Raw genomic sequence first — 20214 nt, forward strand, 5'->3', positions numbered from 1 at the left:
CTCCTGTCAGTGGTGGATTTACAGTTTCTCCTGTTCTGCTTCATGGTTTGATGTTGGGGTTCAGTCGACGTTCTCCACCTCTCTGATCTGCTGCTGTGTTCCTCTGCCGCTGATACAAACTCACTTCATCCATGTCCACCTGTTAAATCCACAGTGTGATGAGCACTTTAACTAAAATAATGTTTTCATTCATTCATTCTGTTTTTCACTGCTCTTCAGTTACTGAAGGTGAAGCTCATAAAAAGCTTTCCAGTAGCTCAGATGACATATTCACGCCCTTTCCTGTTATGCCTTTAATGTGAAACATTTACAGGAAGTGACATCAGCTAAACTGTGCTCAAAGTGGAACTGGAGATAAAGTGAAGGCAGTGCTGGGTCCGTCTGGACTCCAGTTCCTCCCTCCTTAACGTGACTGGTCTTTGTTTGCTCAGCCAGGTGAAGATCTTTGGCCAGCTTCTGTCCTCAGGTGTCCCCAGAGACATCAGACCTTAAACCTCCAGCCCTGGCCTCCCTCAGACAGCTGCAGGTGAATCTTCTGCCATCCTTGGACTGAGCTTGTTAAACGTCCTCTCAGCGTGCTCTGTGGTCTCTCCATTTGTTTCAGTGAAAAGTTTGAAAGTCGTGCAGCCACCATTTGAGAGTCTGCTCTCAAAACAGTCCGACAGCGTTAGAAATCCTGTCCAGCCGGATGTCTCAGAGGACACGTTTAGCTTAGCACAAAGACTGGAAGCAGGGGGAACCTGCTAGCTTAGCTCTGTCTGATTCACATGCAGAGTGTTGTTTATTGAACGGGTGTAGAAACGCTCTGCCCTCCTGTCCTCAGGTTGTCCTCAGGTTGTCCTCAGGTTGTCCTCAGAGACGTGTCTGTGTTTTTAAGATCTTGACTTCTGGCGTGTTGTTAGCTGATAACTGTTTGTGTAGAAGACTGACTTACTAAAAAGACAGCTCAGCGTTTCACGTCTCAAAGTCGACTTTAAGGATCCTGAAGGTGTTCCAGTGGTACCAGTTTAAAGTCTCGCCAGTTTGAATGAGTGTTTGCTCAGTGTGGTTGACCTCTGCACGCCCTGTGGGCGTGGTGAGTTCGTGTTCCGCGTGTTATCCTGGACGTTGTGTGTTTTCCACACAGCTGCTGCTCTGAATAGGTGTGGTCTTTTATTGGGCTGCAGAATAGAAGCTGTTGTGTTGCGTTCGGCAGTCTAACTGGTTAATGTGATCACAGTCTGCTCTCACAGAAGGGCTGTTCTCTGATCAGCCGCTGGGTCTGTTTAGAGACGCCAGCTATCTGTCAGCTGTCTCTAGTTTGATTTAATATCTGAAGGTCAAACACAAGTGAACTGAACACACCATTATGGTTCATTCTTTGGGAGATACCGCTCAGAAAACATCGTCGTATGATTGTTTGGGCCTCTGTGTTGGACATGTCTTTGTATTCTTCATTCAGGCGTCCACATTGTCTCCTCCCTGTGCACCTGAATGGCAGGATTTGTGTCAAAGCCTTCCTCTCAGACACTGAACACACAGACGTCGTACAAATACTGCTAAAATCAGCACGGGTTACTTAAAGAGTCGAAAAAACAGACTCTCCACATGACTTCATGTTTGGATGTTTTCTGCAGTGCCATCAGTAATCCAGTGATTGTTGTCTGTCAGCATTGTCATGGTGTCAACATGAACAGCTGTAGCTGCAACAAGACCTCCAAAAACAGTAGGACTGATGGATCTGTAGTGTCCAAACTCACCTACAGATAGTTTGGACGCTTGGTCTTTGTGCTTCGTAAGTGTAGACTCATTGTTTCAGCAGCTGAGTCTGAGCTCCGGACCAGGTTCAGGGTCTGTCTTCTCCTCACAGACGGTCCTCCGTCCCTCCTGTCTGTGGCCGTCTGTGGTGACTGCAGTGCTGCTGTCAAACATAGAACTCTAACTTGGGAAACACATCACTGGTTTCACTGTAAAATGATCTCCCATAATTCCACAGAGGTTCCTTTTTATTGGACATCGATACGGTGCTGTGTTTAAGGTCGTCCCTGGAGGACGCTCAGACCGAGAGCAGGGACACGTCTCCTCAGCCACCAACGTCCACGTTGAGTGACGTGAACCAGAGGAAAGCACAGAGTCTCAGTGAGAAGCTGTAACCTGCAAAGGGTTTCCACACAGGTGACGATGAAGAGAAAAGGTTCAGATTTCAAAGAAAATGTATTGATTGGTCACCTGAGCTTGTCAGCAGTAACTGTGTGCAACAACTTCAGGAGAAGTTTCCTGCTCAGGTCCAGAAATGAACATTTACACAGTAAATACTTGTACAACTTCACAACTGCTGACCACACCTCCATCCAATCAGATGAGTTATCAGGAGGCCGTGCCCTGCAGCCTCCAGGCCAGGATTCGACTGGGTGCTGGAAGTAAAACGACATTCTTCAGCTGTCTGCTTGTTATTTATCTTCCTCCCCAGTGTGCAGGGTCCTTTTTTCACACCTTACAGTGAACCCCCTCCTCAGGCTGACCCGGGCTGACCTTCACCTCCCCGCAGTCCATTTCAGTGGATTCTGCTTCAGGAACGAGGCTAACAGCCATGCTAACAGCTCTGTGAGGCTGTTCTGAGGACAGTGATGCTCTGAGCTAAATGCTAACATCAGCACGCTAACAGGCTGATGTTCAGCAGGCCCAGTGTTTACCATGTTCAGCAGCCTAAGTTAGCACGTTAGCGTGCTAGCATTTGTCAGTAAGGACCAAAGACAAAGTCTGTCCGAGGCGAATGGGATGTCATGAGTCCTGCAGGTGTTTGGTCATAAACCAAAGCACTGCATGAAAAGTCAGAGGATCCCCAGAGTGATTACGATTCATCCTGAGGGGAACATGAAGGTCTGAACCACGTCAGTGTGTGTGTGTGTGTGTGTGTGTGTGTGTGTGTGTGTGTGTGTGTGTATATATATGTGTGTAAATGTACATGCAGTACATACTGTATATCTCTCTGTGTAGAGTCGAGCTGCTGTGGCTGAAACAGAAAAACACAATTAATACAGTCGTTATAAGGAGAGACAAAACGATGAGACGGCTTTGGAAGAGAACCGGGAAGGTGTTATTTTTAGGTCTTACATCAGCTTCTTCTGTACTCTGTAGATGTTTGAAGCTATTTTCAGTCATCAAAGAGTATTACGTAACAGTTTATCTGTGAAAAGTTCTGTCTGTGTTCTGGCCAGTTTTCACTGATTTGGTTCCTCTTTGCTGAGTCGCGTTCTTGCAGCTGCTGTCAGCTATATTAGAGGATTTAGTGCAAAATAAGCCGGTCCGTGAATGACGCTGATATAAATATGGTGGTTTGGCCCGTCTGCTGTGTGGCCTGTGAGGTGGTTCATGGGTCTGAATGTGTTTTTGATCGTGTTGTAGTCGAGCAGAGCCGGTCTGATGCTGCACAGACCAGATTACAGAGTGGAGTTACTGCAGCTCCACGTGGCACCGACGCAGCGTCGCTCAGGCATGTTTGGCTTTTACTGTGAAAGAGTCGAGCCGAAGGAAGTCCTCCTGAGCGTCGCAGAAGTTCCTGACTGTTCGGCAGCCGTTACCGAGGATGAACCTGCACGTGCAATAAGTCCTTTTCTACAGCTCAGCCGTCGCTTTATCTCTGTCAGGCTACTTATATACATGTAAGCTTGCTGTCGGACTGGATGATGGAGAAAGATGGAGAAACATTTTGTTACCAGGCCCAAAGAATCCCGTGTTCTTATCCAGCTAATCTTGATCTTTGAAGGCAGTTTGAGGGTTGATTTGTTCGTCTTTGATGAAGTTGTATTGAATTACACTGCGCTCTTATTTTGAAATAAAGACCACATGAGTAGAGAGTTGAAACCATCATCAGTGTTGGCTCAGTGCTGATCATGTGATTGCAGGTACATGGTGAAGGTGTGTTGGTAGCCTTCCCAGCATGCACTTTGGCAACAGATTTGAGGACATTCAGCTCATGTTCTGTGTTTGTAGGTTCTTGCCGACGCTCTTTTGTTCTGCGTCGTTGTCAGTGTTTCCACACTTTGATCCCTGGCGAACAGTCAGACGTCACCAGTGAATGTCGTCTGTTGGCTGATGCTCATGAGACAGACCTGAAACGTCTCCGTGAGACGACTGTCAGTGAGCTGCTGTTTGGCAGCTTTGGCCTGAAGGTTCTGTGTGTGTGTCTGTGGATGTCTGAGTTTTCCACATTAGAGTTTTGATGAAGAGGAGGCTGCTTTGTGCTCTTCAACTCATCAGATTTTTGTTTCTTATTTCTTTGTTTGTCGTTTCGTTGTTTGCTCCAGAAGATAAAACAAAGAGAAGATAAACCTGTTGTTGATTCACAGCTAAGGTGTGACGAACGCACAGTGACTTAACCACGAGTGTAAACATGAAGTCAACGCTGACCTCCAGTGGTTTTCCTCTCACCTGTCTGCAGTGATGTAAGGTGCACTCCAGGACACTGTGACATCACTGCTGGGTGTTTTTACAGGTGAAGCCAAGCACCTGTAATCAGAAGTGAAACAGAGCAGAGGTCTGCTGCTGCTGAGCTGCGGTTCACTGTCACTGAAGCAGAAGTTAAACCCACCTTAAACAACTGCAGGTGAATCATTGTGAGCTTAAACTCAAGGAAAACAAATGTTCAGTGGCCACTTTATTAGATACGCCTGTTCACTGAGAGGTGTGTGTGTGCACAGTCTGGTTAAACAAAGAGAGGAGGTGACGTGTTCAGATACAGCCGCCGTCAGTATCAACGGTCCAATCCGCCGTCACACTCTGCAGCTCAGCGACACACACGCCGCCTCCTCTAACCGCGGCCCAACATCACGACCTTCGTCAGGACAGAACGTGTGACGGAGCAGTCGCGGCGTCTGTGCTGCAGATTGTACATTTGGACCTGATGAATGTGCCGCTGTTTCGTTTGTAGTGGTGATCTGATGGTTAATGGGAAACATCTGTGCCGGCCGCGGTCAGCTGCCGCGGCGAGCCAAAGAAAGCCTCGGCTATTTTAGACGCGCGCTCACTGTAAGCCCTCCTCCAAATATAAAAAGCATGTTGAATGTGACCACTGGCCTGGAGGCTTTTTATAGTGTTAGCCTCACACAGATGGACTGAACCAGTGAAGGTGTGTGATGATTAAAAACACTGTAAGACTGTACCATAGGCAGAACACACACTGAGGTCACAGGAGGGAGACACCTGGAAGCTGCTTCGCTCTGCAGTCGAACGCGACGTTCTCCATGACTGGAGTCTTAATGCTACCAAATATCAGACGTAGAATATTAGAGTATATTCTGATCATGATCACTTTCCACGATTATCGTGATGACTGTTAGGGGTGGCCGGTTTACCGGTTTCATCACCGTCACTGGTGTCTGGTTCTGCCACCACATGGACAACACTGTCATTACCGCGATGAAGGTTTTAGAAACATGACGTAGGTCGAGAACAGCTCACAGAACTGGAGTTACACCAGCTAACTACTGGTTCCCTCGCAGACTCTAATAACACGAAGCCGTAGAAGCTAATAAAATGAACAGCACACACTGGGTTCTCCAACACAAACCTCTTCATCAACTCTGAACATCTGAGGAAGAGGAGGTCCAGAGGATTGACTTGATGGAAATGTCCCTGCAGCCGATCATTGTAGTTCAGCCGCTTTGAGCATCAGGATTCAAAGTGAAGCTCGAGGATGAACTGAACCTTTAGCTTTGACATGTTTACGTTCCTTTACTGTTTGGTTTGCTGGTTAGCCTGTTTAGCATTAGCATGTTCTGCAGCTAATGCGGCTCGTAGCACATGCTGTAGCCCCAGACTGGAGCAGTGTTGGAGTGTTTGATATTAAGAGGCAGTGGAGAGAAACTGTGAACGTTCACCTCATTTGAAGCCGTTTCGTCATCCTTGTTCTTCTTTGTTGCGTGTATTTCATGTTTATGTGTATGTTTAACCTGCTGATGCAGCACAAGAATTTCCCAAATTGGGATCAATAAAGTCTGTTTCTTCACATAGCTTCGTGTGTCGTCTGTCGTAGCCTGAGCTAACGTTAGCGCCAGGCTTCACGCTGCAGCTCGGGCTCTGCTGCTCTGTGGTCACAGGAAAGCCTCCTCTGCTGCTGTATGTCCGTCCACTTGATAGACAGGCCTGTGGAACACTGGCTGTGTACTTCTGTAATACAGACGGTTCAATCCCTGGGCAAGATACTGAACCCCAACTTATTCTCTGTGTCGTTGGTGTGTGAGTGTGTGTCTGAATGGGTGAACTGTGGCGCTTTGAGTGCTCAGAGTAAAAAACACTGAATACATCAACATCAACAGAATGGGATGAACAGCTCCTGCCCTGCTGTTTACTGTCCTTCAGCTCATCCAGCTCAGGATTTAATAGTTTATCAGACTGATTCTGTTTCCCATCTCAGATGTTTCCTGTGCTCGGTCCATCCTCTGCAGGTTCAGTAATGCAGCAGCTTTATGTCTCTGCTCTGAAACATTGTACCGTCTGTTCTGTCTGTTCTGTCTGTTCTGTCTGTTCCTAAATGTGTGTTTTTGCTGTGTTAGTTAGAAAAAACAGGCCTGTTTGCAGAGCTGCCTGTCGGCGAACGCCACCTCGAATGAAAAATCTCATGAATCTGGTGTCAGAGTGGGACCTCTTTGATTTCCGTTGTTTGTCTGGTCCTCTGTCGCCGCAGATATCCAGGAATTTTACGAAGTGACCTTATTGGACAGTCAGAGATGGGTGGAGTCTTCCAAGGCGGCGGACCCCATGGCGCCCGTCAACCTGTGGGACTTTTCCAGCCTTCAAAGCACAACGGTGACCTCGGACACTCTGCCCAGCCTTAGCACCAGCATCGAGGTAAGAACCAATCACAGCTCAGACACCAGCTGACTGACGGCTCAGTGACAAACAGGACAGGAAGTCAACCGTCACCAAACCCCCCGACTGAAAATAAGTTTGTTGGTAACAGAAGCAGAACAGCCTCCAGTAAAAATAGAGAATATTAAAATAGATCACAGCTTTCCGAAGGCTGCGGGACGATGACTGAAGGCGCTTTTATTATCACCACAAACGGCTTCAGGCTGCTGTGTGGAGGAGAGCAGGACGGACGGAGCCGTCAACACCATGTCACGTCCCAACCCGAAACTCTTCATCATGATACTGACGTGTGCTCCTCCTCAGAGGTGGACACGAGCCTCCGTCTCTGCTCTCAGTGCTTTAATGATCACCTGTCCACGAAAGCTGCTGCGTCGTCCCTCTGTTTGTGTTTCTGTTGGTTTTCTGGCTCATCGTGTTCGTTGTTGTTTGGTGCTGACCGTGCTTTTTCCACGCAGGTGCATTTTTATGTGTCTTTGGCATCAGGACGACGAGTTGGACTGGGGTTAAAACACGCTCAGACTGGGTCATCTGTTATATTCTCTCACCTTCATGTAGTTTATGAATCAGATAGGCAGAAGGTGGAATCAGCCTCAGCGTGAGCAGCAGAGCCTCCACTGTTTCCACTTCACTCTCCACTCTGCTGATCCTCCCTGGCCAATAAACTGCTGTTAGTTAACAAAACTTTCTGTATTAATTGTGTCCTGTTGCTAACTATATCAGTACTTTAAGACACGGCCTCCTCCGTGTGGCAGCGTGACGAGGTCAGAGAAGGCAGGTAACACCACCCTGAGCTGAAGGTGCAGGTGGAACCCTCAGTCACTGGGTTCCACATGAGAACCTTTGGCTGGCTAGAATTGGAAAACGATTCAGCGATGTGGAGGTTGTTCTCAGGATCTGAGGTCACGCCTGACAGCTGCCCAATCAAAACACAGAACACTGACATTTCCCAGCTTTTTGTTGCTGTGTGAAAGCACCTGCGGAGTACAGCCTGAGTATGTTTAAAAGAGGGTGATCGTTGTTGTTCCCACACGTCACAATTTGAAGTATTTATATACTGCTGGCCAGTTTAACCTAATAATATTCTCTGTCTCGTTAATCTGAACCTGAAAAAGGGAAATAATTACTGCTAAATTATCCTCTGAAGTTACTGGATTATTATTCATCTTGTTTTGCTGAACCGTGGTTTTTATGTTCGGAGGCCTGGTACTGGTCCACGGCCCGGGAGTTGGGAACCACTGAAAATGACTGAGTAGAAGAAGAAAGTTCAGATCTGCGGTGATTTGTGCCGGAGACTCCCTCAGCCACAGCGATGGTGCTTCAGGTCAGACGTCCTGACGTCCTCCGGTCAGCTGGTATGAAGACTGGTGGTGGTCTTCAGCAGATTTGATTAACATGAATTCATCAGACAATCCACCGGCTTTTCTGCTGAGTCAGCAGCTGCAGTTTTTGGTCTCCTCGTTAAAGACTCTCCAGGACCCCTCTAACCGGTCACGTCCACGCAGGGCCGTCCACATACTTTTGTCCACGAGTTCTTTGACTGTAATCATGAACTCACGTCAAAGCAGTGATTACACGAGAGGAACAAACTCAGTCAAAGTGGTTTAGTAAAGGAAAGACTCAGAATCCCAGTTTGAGATGATGAAATCAAACAAAGCTGCAGGAGACCAACTCACAGCCGTTTCTCTGCAATCCCATGTTTTCATAACAGTTTATGGGATTGAGCAGAAATTGGGAATAATCCACAAAATCGTTTTCTTTCCTGGTATGAAATTGATTTTTAAGGCTGGAGTTTGTGGAGGAAACAGCAGCAAACAGCTGGAGTCAGGAACATGAAGTGGATGTGTGCTGTGTTATTATCAGAGCAGAGGATCAAACAGACTCTCTGCAGGGACATTTTTAGACATTTAGCCTGAAGTTCAGCTTCCTTTTTTCAGGAGATTTACTCTCATATCGTTATCCTGAAGTTGATTTAGTTGCTTTCAGTCAGCAGACGCAGAAACACTCGTTACAGAGGTAAACTTCAGAGAGAGGACATCAGGTCTGCTTAAAATGATGAACAGAACAGGTCGTCAGGCCCGTGTATCCCACTTCAGGTCGTTAAGAGGACGGTGGAGTCGCTGTTTTCCACGATCAAATCAAGTTCTACTGTTAAAATCATCAAATCCAGTGAACTGAGGACGTTCTGCCGCACACCTGGTGGTCCAGACACGAGGCCGTGACGTGAACACGTCCCTGATCCAATGTGTCATCAGCAAGCCACATGATCGGACGCGGCCAGAGGTTGTGTTTGTAGTGTTTTGAACACCGGCAGCGCTGCATGTTCCTGCAGCGTGTGGGACTCTGAACGCACCACATAAACCCTCACACTGATTCACTTCTTCACTGTGTGTGTGTGTGTGTGTGTGTGTGTGTGTGTGTGTGTGTGTGTGTGTACAGGTAAAACATGAACTCTGAAACTGTCTGATCTACACATGCAACTCGTCTTCATCGTCATTTGTTTGCTAAGAAGATGCAACATCAGGCAGTTTTGGAGTTGACCTTTTAAAGGAGATGGCTAGCATTTTCCCCCTGCTTCCAGCATGTGTGCTAAGCTAAGCTAAACATGTTGGACTGTTCCTTTAAAAGTTTCACCATGTCAGAGTGCGTGATGGATGGAAGCGTTCCCATCAAAGCCGACCGTTTGAGCCTTTGTGTTATTTTATTCCATCTGATCCCGTCATTCGCTTTGTGCTTCTCTGCTCGACGAAGAAGAGGAGGAGGAGGAGGAGGAGGAGGATTCTTTAGTGGGTAAAAGGCTGTTCTTCATCAGGAACGTGACAAAGAACCTGAGGCGGCTGCAGTTGAGACACAGGGGTTGGGTCACGTGGGTTCAAAGGTGAACTGTTTTACCTGTTGAAGTGCCAGATGAGTGGGGTCACATGATGCTCTTGGCTCGCTCAGCCAGGCGTTCATGTTCCCCACAGGATGAACCAGAACACGCTGCGCTTTGTTTTCGGTATTTTAAGCTTTATTGCACAGTGGTAGTGAAAAGGCCTCGTGCCGTCCGCTGTAACCGTTCAGCCACCGACGATCTCCAGAAGCTCTTCATTACACTGGGTTTGCAGCTGGAGATTCACTGATTCATTAGACGCTCATCGAATCATTAGCTGGTCCAACAGACCCGACGGGACGTCACGTGTAGTTCAGAGACGTCAGAGGACTGTGTGAGACGGCGTCCTGCAGAGTCTCGTCCTCACTGTGCAGCTGCACGTTCACCCCTTCAGTAAAGGTTGGTGTCTTTTTGGAAGCTGCTTAGAAACAGTGGATCAGGGAAACTGGAGCTGTCACATCATGTTTAACTTCACAAACTCCACCCGTCTGGCACTGAAACAGGCTGAAAACAAACACCGCCTGTCTGTGTGCGGATCCCGTCTGAGCCTGGTGTCTTGTTTGCATTGAACTTGTCTTTCTTTCCTCTTTCTCTGATTGTAAACACTCGTGGTCGCTCGTAGGACTCCCCCCTCCTAAACGAAATCCTCCACACGTTGGCGCAGGCCAAACGCTCGCCGGGCCATGACGGACAAGTAAGTACTGGACGCCTGTGTTGGTGGGAGGGGGTGTCGATGTTGTCCACCTCCGCCGCATGTCCCATCCAGTCCTGTGCTTTGGACCATTGGAGGGGGCGGGGGCTCTGGGTCCAGGGTCAGGGGTCAGGTTTGCCCAGATGGCCTCCAGGTGTCGCTGTGGTTCATTCGTGTTGGAGTGTGAATGTGACTGCAGTGGAACCAGAGAAGAAGTCCCGGAGCAGCTGGTCGAGCAGGACAGAGACGATTGAAAGTCAGAGCGCTGACAGACGCGTCCAAAATCCTTATTTTGTTAAATAATGACGGCTTTTTCAAAAATGCTAAACATCAGAAAATGTCTTCGCTGAACGTTTTATTCTGTTGTTGTGCAGGTAAATGAACTGAGGACAGGGTGGACACTTTGTCCACCAGTGTCTCTGTCACGGCAGTCTGACGAGTCGTGATTAAACAGAGCAGCTTCCCTCTGTGTGTTCTCTCTGCTCGTTCAGTAAAAGTTCATAAGCGTCTGTTAATGAACGCTAGCAGTCTGTACAGGAGCTGACGGACAGACGGACGTCTGCGTCACATGAAGGTCTCTGAACGGGCAAAAATAACAAAAACGAAATCACACAAGACCTGCAGATCAAATATTCCCCTAAGACAAAACGTGATGTTGACGCTGAAAATGTGTCGGCGCCTAAAATAAGTTGTTGACATTGAGGCCGTCTCATCAGATTTAGACAAAAGAAAATTTCAGTGCCCTGTGGACAAAATACACAAATCTAAATATACACTGCTGCTCAGTGGAAGATGGTGAGCTGACTCTGACGTCGCTCTGAGCTCTGGAAACCTGGTGTTTTAACGTCCACAGACCGTTCAGTTCGCGGTCTCTGAGTGTTGGCGTCCAGCTGCTTCACGCTCCGCTCTGGTTTCATGTTCAGATGCAGCCCAACTGAAAAGAAACACAGCGACATGTCGAGGCAGTGTGTGCTGGGTTCAGGGGTCATGGGTCATTGTGCTTCATTTATTTTGGTCCATGTCATCGGGTCTGAACAGTACACCTCCTGTCCTCAGAGCAGACGGACAGACAGACAGACGGACAGACAGACAGACAGAGGGGACGCTTCACACCACGAACTGAACAGAAAGCTTTCAATGTGAGTTTTAATCGGCGTGTCAGTGACGCCCTGCTGCTGTCCGTGTCCGAGTCTGTGTCGATGCTGAACCTCCTGCAGAGCTGAATGTGATGGTGCATTGATCAGCTGATTGGAGGACACGTTAGACACTGTGGTCCTTAACTGATGTATTTGACTGATGATGCTACAGAAGCTCCAAACATGACCTTGACCAGTCTCCTGACCCTGAGACCCTCAGCGCTCAGAGAACGAGGATCAGCTGAGAGGCAGAGCCCCTTCAGTTTGAGGGTTCGCTCAGAGAGGCTGGAGCTGTACTGGTGTTCAGGACCTTCATGGTGGTGGTTCATGTGGATTTCAGTTCTGGTTTGTGTGCAGGTCTCAGTCACACATTGACTGTGAAGGTAACTGCTTGTGTTTTCATGTTCAGCCTTGAAACGCTTCATCACATCTGTTCACACTTAAAGACGTTAAGCAGAAATGAGTGAAGTTCACGTCAGAGCTGTGCTCACCTGCTGTCCTGAGACGGTCTGAGGGACGTTTGAAGCATTTCCACCTGCTGCATGTTGTTCAGGCGCCTCGGTTTGACTGTACGCAGGGTGCTGAATGACCTGTCCAACAGTGAAATGTGTGTTTCTTCAATGATCTGTGAAGCCTAAACATCATCCACCACTTGCAGCTCTGTTTGCGGCGGCTGTGATATCTGCTGGATGTGTGGAGCGAGGCGGCTCAGAGACGTGTGGAGATTCACCTCGAGTCATAAAACGCTCCGCAGAGTTTATCTGGAAACTCGAGAACAGCAAAACACTTGATGGTTTTCATGTTTGGCATCGCACAAGCTCATATAATACACCTGCAGTACAAGTATTCAGATCGTTTACTTCAGGGAAAGTGTGAATACCACACTGTAAAAGTACTCCAACAACAGGCAATGCACTGAAAATGTTAGTAATAGTACTGTATGCAAGTATGACCAGGACAATGTGCAGAAAGTATTCAGAGTAGAAGTACTCATGTTTATGTCATTAATCATTATGACTCAGGCTTCAATGCAAAAGCAGGATTCTTCTGTTAAAGTCAAATAAAAGAAGCTACAACATGTCAAACAGTCATGTCATCATGGTGATGTTACACTGCTTTCCTGTTCACATGCTGGTTTTTGGAAACAGGTGAAATGATGTCACCCTGTTTTTCTTTTTTTTTTTTTTTTTTTTTTCTTTTTTTTTTTTGTAGTTTTAGCTGGTAAATCACAGGTTGCATCACTTCCTGTGGAGCGCTAAATGTTTAATAAGGAGGCATGACACGCCGTATGATGTCACACGTGAGGGGGGAGCAGCCACATGACACATTCATGGAACTGTAAAATATTCATACTTGTGATTCCCGCCTGCCCACGCTGCCTCAACTCTTGCTGCTGCGACACACACTCTTCCTCCTCCTCATCCTCCTCCTCCTCCTCCTCCTCGGCCATTTGGTGTTGAGTCATACATGTGATAACAGGCAGTCGGTGTGTTTTAAAGTTCTTGAATTTAGAATAAAAACTGGAGCGGCGTCACTTCAGACATCAGTCGTTTTGGCACGCAGCTTGTTTGTGTTTGATGAGTTTGAGGTCTGATGTAAAGTAGGACACCTGAACACTTCCTGGGAGAACGCATGCATTGTCATGTGAAATCATATCTTGATTAGAGCTGAAATGATTCAGTCATCAGTCGACTGACAGAAAGTCAGTCGGTGACTCTTTCTATGAAACCTTTGCAAGTTATAATTAAATACTAAAGTCCAAAGTGAGCTGCATTAGAGCTCCATCTCATTATTTTGTCCGATTTAGCAGAAAATGCCATCGCAACACAGACCCACTCTGGAAAAGAGTAGGTTTTTATAGTTGTGTGTATAATTAGTGTAATAATGATATAAACACGTCGGCTCGGTCTGTTGGGCGGTGAAGGTTTTGACATCTGTGACTGTCCTCATCAGTCAGGTGAACTCGTTTCCACACTTGTTTGTACGTTTGCATTAATATTCAACTCAATAATAAATGATGCCTTTTGAAAGTCTTAATAAGAGGATTAGAGGAGATTTACAATCAGAAATTCTATATGTATTTTAAACTGAGTGCCATCTTTAAGTCTGGATGTTCTTATGTAGCAGCTTAATTGACTGTTTTCAGATGTCACAGAATAAAAGCTGTGTAAACTGAACACCGTCACACCTTCCTCAGTGTGACATCACTTATTTAGTTTTTCATCCTTTGAATTGGTTTTCTTTATGCTCGTTAATTCAACGTGTTCTTTTGATAATATTTCAATGTAAAAACAGATCCATGTGCTTGTATTCAATCACGCAATCATAAAGTACAGGTATTTTAATGGTGCCTTCACTGTTGTCGGAACAAATCCTCCTTAGCCGGAAGGTTTACGAATAAACACAAATCGCAAACTGGGACTGCAGACTGGGTGAATGGGAGGTTTAATACTGGAATCTAATGACTGAAGTGTCACGATTATTATGTCCCTTCCGTAGATCCGCGCTGCGTCAAACACACGATGACTCATTTCGTTGCTTTCTGACGTTACTTGAAGTTTTGTAGCATCACAGCAGTGAACGTCGGTCGGCTTCGGTTACAGGAGTAACGGTACTCTGTTTCTTCCAACCGCTTTGCTCATTACTGCTCGAGTTGAATGCAGTAAGTTTCATAGAGTGTAGAGTTTCCCACGGCTCTTAAACGCAGCCTCAGACTGGAGGAGCGGGTTTCAGTGACTCCTGCTCCCGCTGAGCTCCGGATACCGGGATGAAGGAGGACCGTGGGAGGGATGAGCTGGCTCTCCGGTGAGAACACGCGCTCTCGCCGGTGGACCGTGGCCGTCGGTCGCTGTGTGTGTGAGTGGACGTAACGTTATTTATGAAGACGGAGACTTAATGAGACCGTGAGCCACTGCCTGGCTGGAGCTCGCGCGGCAGGAGGGACAGCACGCGATGAGATGCTGATGTTCCCGGGCTTGACTCTCGGCTCGGAACGATGGACTGCATCTGTATTGTCACGACTAAGGTAACGCCTGAAAAGCATCACTGAACACCGGCACAGAGACACTGAGGACGGAGAATCGACTTGATTATGAGTGACTGGTGAATTCGGCGTGTGTCTGCTCCACCGAACAGCTCTAATTTCAGTGTAAACCGACTTTGTGAAATGCTTGGCTTCTCAATCCCTTCCCTCAGAAATAGCGTAGCGAAACAACGGAGTCTGGTTGTGAATGGTGGCGACATAATTAAAGAAAAGTTAAATCTGTACACAGATATAGTTTGTTTTGTGGATTATATCAGTGCCGAATTGAGCGGAACACTGTGGAAATGTAAAGCTTGCTGTCTTGTGTCGTTCCAGTGAGGCGTTTTTGCGGACAAGTCAGGAATTGTTAATTTATTGTAGTTGTTCATGGTAGTTTGGCGAAGAGAGCGAAGGGGCAGTCATCATATTTACTTAGACTCCTACACCGTCTCTATTTTAACGTCACTAGAGCTGAGACGTTAGAAACTGCTTAAATAAGGTGAAGTTTCTTGGCTTTGCTTGCTGTTAGTTATTGTTTCCTGAGATCAATACAGAGGCATGAATTTACAGTTGACTGCTTGCCATGGCTGATCGAGCTAATTATCAGCTAATTGTACTGTCTGATGGCGGTATGTGAGCTGTCCCATGTGTGTTTTTAATTATCATCATGTATGTTTTTTAATTGAACATGATGTGAGGGATGCTGAACGTTGTAAGCTCAGCATCCACATCGTTGCCCTTTAGTCAGTCGTACTTAAAGGCACTTTGTCATCCGTTAATCATTGAGAAGAAGCTAATGATGGCCTGTGTAATCTGCTGTGTTTCATCAGTTTTACTGAAGAAGGAAATGCATGTGTGTCTTTGGACCGGTGGTCTTGTGCTTCTCTGTTATTCTGACTTCTTCTTCTTTTTTTTTTTTTATGTTTTTGGGATATTGTTTCTTTTTTATGGGAATGGACTGTAGCACTGTGCCCAAGACAGATGTCCCCTCAGGGACAGTAAAGTCGACTGTGCTGTGCTGGACTCCAGAGGCTACTGTGGTTTCATGCTGCGCACCTGGTTCTCAAGCACTCCTGGAAAACCTGGAGAATTCTAGACTAGTTTCTCTGATCTGGAAAATAAATAGTGTCAGAAATCCTCCAAGACGCTCAGGTCAAACTGTCTTTAATGGTTAACGGTGTTGTCAGCGGACAGCTGTGTCAGATACCTCGTCTGTCCATGCATCCTGGAAAACGAGGGGTTGTTTCAAGGACACAAAGACACCTTGGAAATATGATCGTCTTAGTGGTGATGGACCAGGAAAAGTTGACTGAAATAAGTTGTTTGACGAGGAGGACGGCCGTCATGCAGCCTCCTGCGTTTTCTGTCCTCGTGTTGTTCACAGTTACAGAGTCTGAATGAATCCATCAATTTACATTTCACCAAAATCTGTCAGGACACTGCAGATCATTTTAACCAATCACAGCCCAAATCCCTCATGTTTTGGCTTTGTAACAAGTTTTTTTTTCCGTCTTTTAACATATTAATACAGAGATCATTATCAACTTTGACCGCGATGGCGAACGTTAGCCCTGGCAGTATGAATGCTAACTGTAGTCGAGTGTTTGAGCTCTTGAACTCTGAACCAGGAAAAGAAGCGTCTGTCCTGGAGAATAATGTCTGGAAGTGACAGGAGCTCTGCAGTCTGATGGAAGGACGTGGACGTGACCTTTGTGTGGGTATTTGTGTCTCTGTGTGGAGTTAAACGCACATTTTAAGATAAAAGTCTCATGTCCAGCCTGAGCGTCTTTCGCTCTCAACGCGTCTGTTTGGCGGTTTAAGAAGCTGTGTTGATGCGAGGCGGCCGATGGCCGGCCTTTAATAACGTCGGCGTGTTTAGCTCAGATTCCCTCGCTGTCCTGTCATCTGACAGCTGACTGGACTGCATGTTACTGGTTTGTGACCAGTAGTTCTGTCCTGAGACGAGGCTGAATGTAAGCAGCACATAAGCTGAAAGGACGTCCCTCCAGCCGTCACAGACTCCAGCAGCTGTCCTATCACAGGCACCGTCCCTAAACGGATAACTGACATCAGAGACTCGATGGACAAAACTGGTTTTCATGAGGAGTATCGAGGAAGAAAAGAGCATTTTTATTAACGGATGAGTTGACTTAGCCTCTGGTGCGTCGTGGCTCTGTGTGCCTGCAGTGAAACTAGTGAACCTGATCCGCCGTGACAGAGTCAATAAGTTCAGCGCTCATACCGACGGGCGGCTGGAGGCCTGTGTGTGAGGCGGGGTGGATCAATGAATCTGAAGTATCTGTTCTGTGAGGCAGAAAAGAGACAGAGACCAGAAACATGTTGCTGTGAGGTTTGACCTCTATTCACACCGTCAGAAACGTTTGGAACCGATTCTTTGTGATGGAGACATGTTTAATTGAACTGCATCTACTACTGGTACAAGTACTACAACAAACTGCTACTGCCACTACCAGAGTCTACGTTCTACTTCATTTTGCTCGTTTGGTAACGGGTTTCAGTGCTTCCGTTCTTCGCGACCAATCAGAGCCTCACAGTGCTCGGCTCGCGTGTCATGTGACCAGGCTTTCAGGTCAGATGGAGAAGCAGCGGAGGGACCCGCAGAGCGTCTGATACTGAGCGGAGGAGGCGGTGCTGTGGGATGCTGCAGTGGAGTTCCTGATGTGGAGGCGGCCTGAGTCCTGGACCTCCTGCTGGTCTGGGATCAGATTCCTCCAGGCCTTCATCTCTTTTCTGAAATCCCATTTCTGTGTGCCGTGTCCTCGTTGTGCTCACCTCTGATCTGCTCTCAGCTCCAAAATCCCCGTCTGCCACTTCCTCCAGAAAGAATCAGCCTGTAAACAAACAATATTCAGCTGGCGTCTGGCTCTTTTGACCTTTGACCCTCAGCCTGGCTTCTCTCGTGTTATTGGGGTTTTGAAGCTGACGCTGCAGCTTTGTTTGCTGCAACAGGAAAAGCAGTGTCTGCGCTCATGTGTCGAGGTGCGTCGTTCACCTGTCGTCTGGCAAATGACCAAAGATGGTGAAGGAAAGACGCGTCACTCTTTGTCGTTCTGATGCTCAGAAAGTTAGAGTTCAAGCAGCACGTTTGGTTCACTTAGCTTGTATAACTGAAGAGTAAATACCTGTGACCAGCTAGAAGAAGCTGTACTTAATATCTGATTAATCATATTTACAGTCCATCAGTGAAATGCTGTTCATGTTCAGCAGTCCAAAGCTCAGATGGTCACTTTACAGAGATAGAAATGAAAAGCAGCAGATATAATCAGTGAATACTTCCCGTTTCCTCAAATAATGTTGGTATTGGTAACGGCTGAAGACACAGACGGTGACGCCTCAGGGGATTTGAACCAGCAGCCTTCATGGCGCTCGTTTGTCTTTTTCCCTGAAGCACTAAGCAACCCCCCCCCCCCACTCAGCCCCCACAGACACGGTGTTAGCCTCAGGTGGATGCAGGCTGTGTGTGTGTGCGTGTGTGTGTGCGTGCGTGTGTGTGTGTGTGTGTGTGTGTGCGTGCGTGTGCGTGCGTGTGTGTGCGTGTGTGTGTGTGTGTGTGTGTGTGCGTGTGTGTGTGCGTGTACGTGTACGTGTACGTGTGTGTGTGTGTGCGTGCGTGTGTGTGCGTGCGTGCGTGTGTGTGTGTGTGCATGCGTGTGTGTGTGTGCGTGCGTGTGTGTGTGTGTGCGTGCGTGCGTGTGTGTGTGTGCGTGTGTGTGTGTGTGTATGCATGCATGCATGCATGCGTGTGTGTGTGTGTGTGCGTGTGTGTGCGCGTGCGTGCATGCATGCGTGTGTGTGTGTGTGTGCGTGTGTGTGCGCGTGCGTGCGTGCGTGCGTGCGTGTGTGTGTGTAGGGCAGCCAGGCCTCAGTGTTGGGACTATTTTCAGCCTCTTATTAAGGGAGTGCTGCGGCTCTGTGGCTCAGCAGGACCAAACACAGTGAGCTCAGTCTAAATACAGCCGCTGAGCTGCTGCTGCTCACGTTCCCGCAGACACACCAGCAGCTCAGGACACCTCCAGTCTGAGGACACACGTCCAAAGATGCATGTTAGATGATGCTTCTGACTCCATGTATGCAGATGGTGACAGGGATGGAAAACTGTCACTGGTTTGAGACATGGCAGCGCTGGCCTCACGTTAGGACTGTGTGTTGGTGTAAACAGGCTCTGATCCACCAAGTTAGTCAAAACAAAGAGCAGAAACCTGTGAGTGTATGGAGGCAGCAGGTCCGTCCGATCAAAATCAGTTTTCAAGCTGTGTGACTGCTTTCAAATGACAGACGTGTTTATGATACAGGATACTTGATTCCATTAAAAACGTGTGTTTTCAGACCAAAACACTTCATCTGATGTAGACAGCAGTAACAGTACTGTGATATTTAAAATGAACTCATCCTGGTATATTGTTTTTGTGGCTGCAGGTGAACTGGCTGCCATGATGTCATTTTGGTGATAATTTTGGAAATAAACTGTCTTGATAAAATGACATGATGACAATAAAGACTAAAGTTAAGCAGTGAGGTGTTTTCTGGCAGAAGTCACACTTCTGTTTTTAATTATGTTTACAGTGAAATTTTCACTTCTTGCTGTAAGTTATCTTAATGTCAGCACCTTCCCGTTGGCTTAAAATGAGGATCTCTCGTTGTGATGTTTCAAATTCAACACATTTCCAGCAGTAAAATGTTGTAAAAGCTCAGAGGTCACCTGTGAAGTGTTCCTCCCTGTTGGTTTTGGCCTTTCTTTCATCGCAGTGGACGTTCCTGGCCTTTGGACGCTCAGAGCCTGTTTGGTGGCAGCAGAGACGCTGTTCACAAGCCGGATGCATCGTCTGCTGTAAATATCTCTGAGTGCGACGACGTGAGGAAATGAGGCGGCGTTTGAGGTGATCAACCAAAATGGCAGGACTGTGGTTTGAACATAAAACTTAGCGATCTAATTTTGGGCCTTTTTTGGTTGAGTTTGGCAGAAGTAGTGCAGACAATGCAGCGCAGCGTTGCTCCATGTTTCCATGACCTGAATTTTTCAGCAGTGACTCACATTAAAGGGTAACTACACCCTCAGTTTCTGCTCCAAGCCTCCCTCCAGGAGTATTTCTAAAATCCAGCGGAGGAGCGAGGGAGGCCTCGCGGTGACTGTCAGACGGAGCTCAGCGTGGAGCTGAGGTCGGCACAGCGTCGCTATCAGAGTGGGTTTACTGCCTCTGAACAGGAAGACGTCTCATTCACGTCCGCTGTTTTCACGCCGGGGCTCATCAGGCTCGCTAATGCTAACGGTAGCAGCAGCTCAATGCTTGATGCACCGACAGGAGCTACAGTTAGCCAGCGATTAGCCTCTTAGCTTTGGTGCTGCAGCTGCCTCCTCAGCCGGGGAGTTAGTGGCAGCCTCACAGAGTAGATCCAAGAGTCTTACCGATGACACAGGAGCTGATTTTGAGCAGAAGAATCTGATTTTACACACAGTTTTGTATTGTGCAGCTGACCAACAGTTTGTGGGTTCACCAGCTTCACGTTCGTAAGGACGAGCTGCAGTTTCACAGCTGAACATCCAGTCTTCACTGGTCAGGAACAGCAGGGCGACTGGGAGGTTTAAGGAATATGATGTGGCAGAAAAGAAGGGACTGAAAACACTGAC

General features: G+C 47.3%; 1 protein-coding gene across 20 annotated transcripts in view; it reads left to right on the forward strand.

Annotated features, from left to right (window-relative positions):
* The window catches only part of dlg1b (discs large MAGUK scaffold protein 1b), a 92217-nt gene that overhangs the window by 9713 nt on the left and 62290 nt on the right, over positions 1-20214 (forward strand). For 9 of the 20 annotated variants that reach the window (XM_076745478.1, XM_076745458.1, XM_076745459.1 and 6 more), the window contains exons 3-4: positions 6665-6828; positions 10341-10412. In XM_076745478.1, the coding sequence (XP_076601593.1) occupies positions 6665-6828; positions 10341-10412 (236 nt within the window). Of the gene's footprint in view, positions 1-6664; positions 6829-10340; positions 10413-14153; positions 14571-20214 lie in introns of those variants that run through there. The other 11 variants (XM_076745479.1, XM_076745464.1, XM_076745465.1 and 8 more) reach the window with 5 other exon arrangements.

The sequence above is a fragment of the Chaetodon auriga genome, chromosome 12, assembly GCF_051107435.1.
Source record: "Chaetodon auriga isolate fChaAug3 chromosome 12, fChaAug3.hap1, whole genome shotgun sequence".
Lineage (NCBI taxonomy): Eukaryota > Metazoa > Chordata > Actinopteri > Chaetodontiformes > Chaetodontidae > Chaetodon > Chaetodon auriga.